The sequence below is a fragment of the Pteropus alecto genome, unplaced genomic scaffold (genome assembly GCF_000325575.1).
Source record: "Pteropus alecto unplaced genomic scaffold, ASM32557v1 scaffold3, whole genome shotgun sequence".
NCBI classification, from domain to species: domain Eukaryota; kingdom Metazoa; phylum Chordata; class Mammalia; order Chiroptera; family Pteropodidae; genus Pteropus; species Pteropus alecto.
This window is the reverse complement of record NW_006442484.1, coordinates 502,417-507,910: the sequence shown is the minus strand read 5'-3', so window position 1 is coordinate 507,910 and position 5,494 is coordinate 502,417. Positions and strand designations below refer to the sequence as shown.

The 5,494-nt window shown below is 48.2% G+C and overlaps 1 protein-coding gene across 1 annotated transcript in view; it reads right to left on the bottom strand.

Annotated features, from left to right (window-relative positions):
* OLIG1 (oligodendrocyte transcription factor 1) overlaps positions 1-175 on the bottom strand; it is a 6,770-nt gene extending 6,595 nt beyond the window's left edge. The window contains 1 exon segment of the mRNA XM_015596437.1: positions 1-175. This exon segment is cut by the window's left edge and continues 47 nt beyond it. Within this exon segment, the coding sequence (XP_015451923.1) occupies positions 1-175 (175 nt within the window).
* Between the last annotated feature and the right edge of the window lie 5,319 nt (positions 176-5,494).

The following is a 5,494-nucleotide window of genomic DNA, read 5'->3' as shown; positions in this document are numbered from 1 at the left end:
TCTCGCGCGCCGCCTTGGGGAGGAGGGGCGCCGTCGTGGAGGAGGCGGGGGGATGCTGCCGGTAGCCCACCAGCTCGTACAGGGAGGCCCCGAGCTGCACATCTCCCGGCCGCTGTGGCCGCAGCATCGTCGTGGGGGCCGCGTTCACGCGCGCCTGGGAAACCGCATAGTACATCTGGGCGCGGTGGGGGCGGTGGAGGGCGCCCTTTAGGAACGCCCCGGGGTGGGCCTTGGGCCGGCTGCCCCTCCCCGCGGACCTGCGCGTGGGGAGCTGATGACAGGGCCGCGGCCCGCGCCGGACCCCTTTAAACCCGGCTTGGGAACCTGAGGGGCCCTGGGCTGCCCGGCGCAGCCAATCGGGACGCGAGGTCAGGCGCGGGCGCATGCTCATTGGCCACCCCGCCTCGGGCGGGTGCGGAGGTGCTGCTGGCACAGCTCAAGGAGGTTATTGTGAGCGCGGCTGTCACAGGACAGGCTCCTGGGAGGGAGGGAGGAGGCGTCTTTTCCGGTAAAGTGGTTGTTCGTGGAGTTCTGGTTGTATTGGTGAGGCTAAAACTCATGTACCTACCGTCTCCTTGCTACTTCTACTTTTAAAAAATATTTATTTTAAATCGCGGTCAAATACACATAACCTAACATATACTATCTTAACCATTTTTAAGTATACAACTCAGTAGTTTAGGTACAGTCACATTATTGTGCAACCAATCTGAAGAACCCTTTTCACCTTGCAAAACTGAAACTCTACTCATTACACAACAGTTGCCCATCTCCCCAACTCTTGGTAACCGCCATTCTGTTGCCTATGAATTTGACCACTCTAGGGGCCTCATATAAGTGGAATCATAAAGTGTTTGTCTTTGGTGACCAGCTCGTTTCATTTAGCATAATGTCCGTAATGTTCATGCAACTCTTGGCATGTTTCAGCATTTCCTTCTTTTTAAGGCTGAATACTATTCTACTGTACTATTCCACTGTATATGCCAAATTTGGTTTATCTGTGGATGAACATTTGGGTTGCTTCCACGTTTTGGCTATTGTGAATAATGCTGCTATGAACATGGGTATAACAGGTATTTTAAAAATAATTTATTTTTAATTCTTGCCAGGTTTTGAGAACTAAATTCCTGGGCTCAATGACCCATAGCATTAGCCTGGTTACTTCTCCACACTGCCTCTCACACCTCCGTCTGATTAAAAGATTGTTAGGGACTAAAGAGCGTTCTGGATTGTGTTTCTTTCTTCCCCTAAAGAGATGTGTGTTCACCCTGGCAGTGACTAGACTCCTGCTTAAACAAAAACTCACACAGATTGGCCTCTCATCAGAAAACAAACAAGCAAACCACCCACACAATGATACCTGTTGAGGATGGGACTGAATCTTTCTCTTCCTCCAATAAAATAGCATTACTTGGTGGCCATGGGATTTTTCTACCCCAACACAAGGGCGTACCACCACAGCTTGTCACCAGCTCATGGCAAAATGGCCCGGGGCAGAGGGATTCTTTGTATCTAAACCTCTCCCACCCCACAAAGTAGTCACTAGCCTCCTGCGGCTATTTAAATTTAACGAATTAAAATAAAATTGAGTTGGAAATTTCGTTCCCCAGTTGCACTAGCATTGCTTCAAGTGCTCAGTAGTGGCTAGTGGCGGTCTATTAGGCGGCACGGACCCAGAACATTCCATCATGGCAGAAATTTCTACTGGACAGCGCTGATGGCAAGTGTAATGGAAACAAAATCAGTGTCTCCGTCTTGGTCCTCTTTGCTATAAGAAGAGATCTATTGAGAAGGGCCTGTACCCCATGGGAACTGATTTCAGCTCTAAGGGCCCATTGGCTGTGCCTGCATCGTCCTCATTTTTTTTCCCCACCAGTGTTGGCCCCATGAGCTCACTCTGGTCTCTGTTTCCAATGTGCAGCTCTGCCTGGAGCACCCTGCCCAGGCCTCAGGCTCAGCTTCAACATGACTTTTTTTCTCGAAGCCTTGACGATTGCCCATCTATTTCTTCCTCTCCTCACACTTGGCCAACCGAAGACAGCACGTCCCCGTAGCCTAAGCTAGATTGTATTATATGGAGGTCGCGTCTGCATTCGGTTGTGATTGTTTTGAGGGCGGAGACCACCTGTTCATTTCCACATCTCCCCGGTGGGGTGGCGAGTGGGGGGTATCTGAGATCAGTCCGAAATCTCCACTAACTCAAAGCCCATCCCTTGAAATGTGCGAACTCCCAGCTGTGTTTCAATCCAAGAGTTTCCCATAGGTTTCATAGAGAGGAAAGGAACCTGGCAGGAACCCCCTGAACGTCTGGGAGCCCTGATACGATGTGGTGTTGGAGGACTTGCTTCGGGAGAGGGGAAGAGCCCTCCACGGGGAGGAGCTACACCCCCAAGCAGAACTGGGCAGGCAGGAGAAAGACCAAAGAAATAGCCCTGAAAGTTTCCAGCAGGTAGGTTTAACAGCTCACTAATTCTTTCACCTTTTGTTAAGGCTTTGTTCTGCTTTTCAAAGCACTTTTACAGACATTGGGTTCTCACAAGAACTCTGTGAGCTGGGCATTTTTAAAATTCTTGCTGTAAGGGGTGAGTCTCCCGGAGGGGAGTAGATCTCTAGGGTTGACAATGTGCCTTCAGCTAGGAGTGGCCGGCTTCTGGCATTCCCTCCAGCTGGACCAGGCTTCCAAGGAGCTAAGGAGGGGGCCAGGACGAGGAGGGTTTGGGACTGGGTGAAAGGCTAGAGGGGCCAGCCTAAGCCAATCCAGTATTGATGAATCGATGGATTCCAGCCATGTCCCAGGAGAAAGAGTTCCCAAGACCCTGCATCCGTGAACTCTACACCAGCCCCCTCACTCTGAAGACCCCTCTGGCTTGTATCTGAGCTGCCAGATGGGAGCAGGCCACAGCGATCCCCATAGGCTTCCTCCTTTGCCCGCACCCTAGGTGGGGTGGGGCCCTGGGCCTTACCCTGCCAGGAGGAAGAGGGAATGAATGAGGAAGACAAGCGAAACCTGGAATAGAGTGGCCTAAACAGTGCCCTGTACATTTTCCATCCACAAGCAGGGCCACCCCAGGAGTCAGAGAAGGAAACAGGTAGTCTGTTCTTCCTCCAAATAGTTCCCCCTCTTTACTGAGGGCACCCCTGAGGGTTCTCTTTAGCCCTCAGTCTCATCATATCTTCATCTTGGGGAAGGAGAGTTCCTCCCTTCCCCAGCCAAGGATGCTGCCAGTCAGACACACTGGCTGGTGCACATTCAAGTGCTCTTGGTGGAGCCCCAGAAAACGGCTGTGGGTGGCCGTGCAGGCCCAGCATGGGCGCAGGATTTGGCGCTTGTTGAAGCTGGTGACTTGGATGGCCCTTTCTGCTGGACCGGGGCTCCAGTGGCATGCAAAGTGTGACAGCTGGCAAGGGCCAGCGAGCCATTATAGCCCCTGGCAGGGGCCCCGCGGGCAGTCTCAAGGGGCGGCAGCTGCCGTGGCCTCCCACATTCAGGACATACTTGGGGAACAACTTGTGTCCACCATAACAACCCCTCTTGTCTTTGCCTAAAGGGGCTTGTGTGTGTGTGGCAGTGCCTCCTTTCACCCCAAGGAGGTGTGTGTCTCAGGCTTCCTTCTTCTTGTATAGCCACCTGAAGCGTCTCCTGCCCATTCCCCAGCCCTGCCACCCACCCTTGCTTTGGGGCAAGAAGCTCGAACCTTTGAAATGGCAGGCAGTGGGGACCCAAAGCCTCTGGGAGTGTGTGAGGAGAAACGTGTCCACCTCCTCTGTAAGCAGACAGGCTATTGCTGCTGCAAAGCCTGTCCACCGCTCAGAGTCCCCTATTGTCACCAGAGACACTGTCCTCTCTCAGAAGGCCAGCTAAGCGTAAAAGGTTGTCTTTGCTGTTTAAACTGACTGGGACTTGGGCCTGTAATGAAATAACGGAGTTTACTTTTTAAAGTGCTACTTTCTTCTAAAGAGGGCAGAATTCTTTGGAAAATTTCATTTAACCAAGGGGTGTTGAAATTCACGCCATCACTGCAAGAAGTGGCAGCTACATCTAATGTTTGCCCTACCTGAGGTCCCCCCATCCTATCCAAATATAATCCTACCTAGAACATAGAAGACAGGGAAGGAGCACTTAGCTTCCTTCTGGGTAAAGGCCAGGAGCAGAGAGAGGAAATGGGGAGGAGAGGGTGGTTTACCTTTGGTAAGAGTTCTTGGATGGAGCAAAGCTCCTTCCAGACATTTGGTCCCTTCTTACCTGGGAACCATCTTGACAGAGTCTAAATCACACTTAGAAACAGTTCAGGTTAAAATAAATAAAGATCCTTGCTGTGAAGATTTGAAAGACTATGAATTATGCCTGTTTTCAAAAGGGAGTGCACGTCAATCAAGTAGTTATGAACTGATATGATGTTTATAGTGATTTATGATGTCGTTTTAAAGTCATATCCTTGTCACAGTTGTCCTCATTTCTAGTGTGGAAGGGTACAGGCAGTAATCTAGTGTTCTCTGTTCTGGTTAAAACACTGAAGGTTATTAAATGTTGTAGGTGTGTTTTACAAATATCACGGGGAGATTTATCTTCTTTTATTTTAAGTAAATGTCATTTGGACCTGATTTTAATGAAGTTTACTACTTAAGATTATTTCTAAGTCCAGATTTGTCCTGTGACTATTTTTTGTGTGTGTGGCATAAAAATGGAAAAGAAAGCAAAATAGGAAAAGAAATTAGGTGGCATCTGAGTATTTTTTCAAAAAATTTTTAAGTAATAAATGCTGGATTTGGCTGTTGGTGACATAGCTCAAGCAGATGAGTATATACTTTTTTTTTTTTTTCAAACTCTGAGTGATCTACCAGAAATAGAAATTTTCGTTGCTTCTGAGAGTACCAAATACTGAAATTTATTATGTCAGAATTCTATAATAATACATTTTAATACCTCTCACTATATATCTGAAAAGGAATCTTCTTCAAAAGAAACTTCAAATAATCATTGTGAAAAGCATAATAAAAAGAGAAGTACATCTTTTTGTTTTAAAGACAATTGGAGGTAAGTTCCTGCCACCCCGAAACTCAAAAGCATAGTGGCAGAATTTGGGGCAGAGAAATGGCAGTGTAACTAACAGGCATCTTCTGATAAGAATAACTGGGAATTAAGATGTGTATATTAGCGCATGCAACTTGATGTCTGAAGGGTTGGTTTGGGACAAAACAAAAATATTCTCTGAGTCTCCCTGAAGTCAGTAGCTGGAGCCAAATGTTCCAAAGGCTTACACTGATACAATGAAAAGAGACAATTTGCTTGGAAGGCTGTGGCTAATTTATAACACAATGTCCAATGTCATGGTTAGTTTTGTTGCAAAAATTTGGCAGTTTAACCCAGAGTCTCAGGCAGCCTGAAAAGATGCAGGCGATTCTGGCTGCAGTGTCTCTCGCTCGCTAGATGTTCCAAATGGTTCAAACAAGCCCTTTCATAGAGACGCGGGGCCAAGTGTGCTCAAAGGAATGA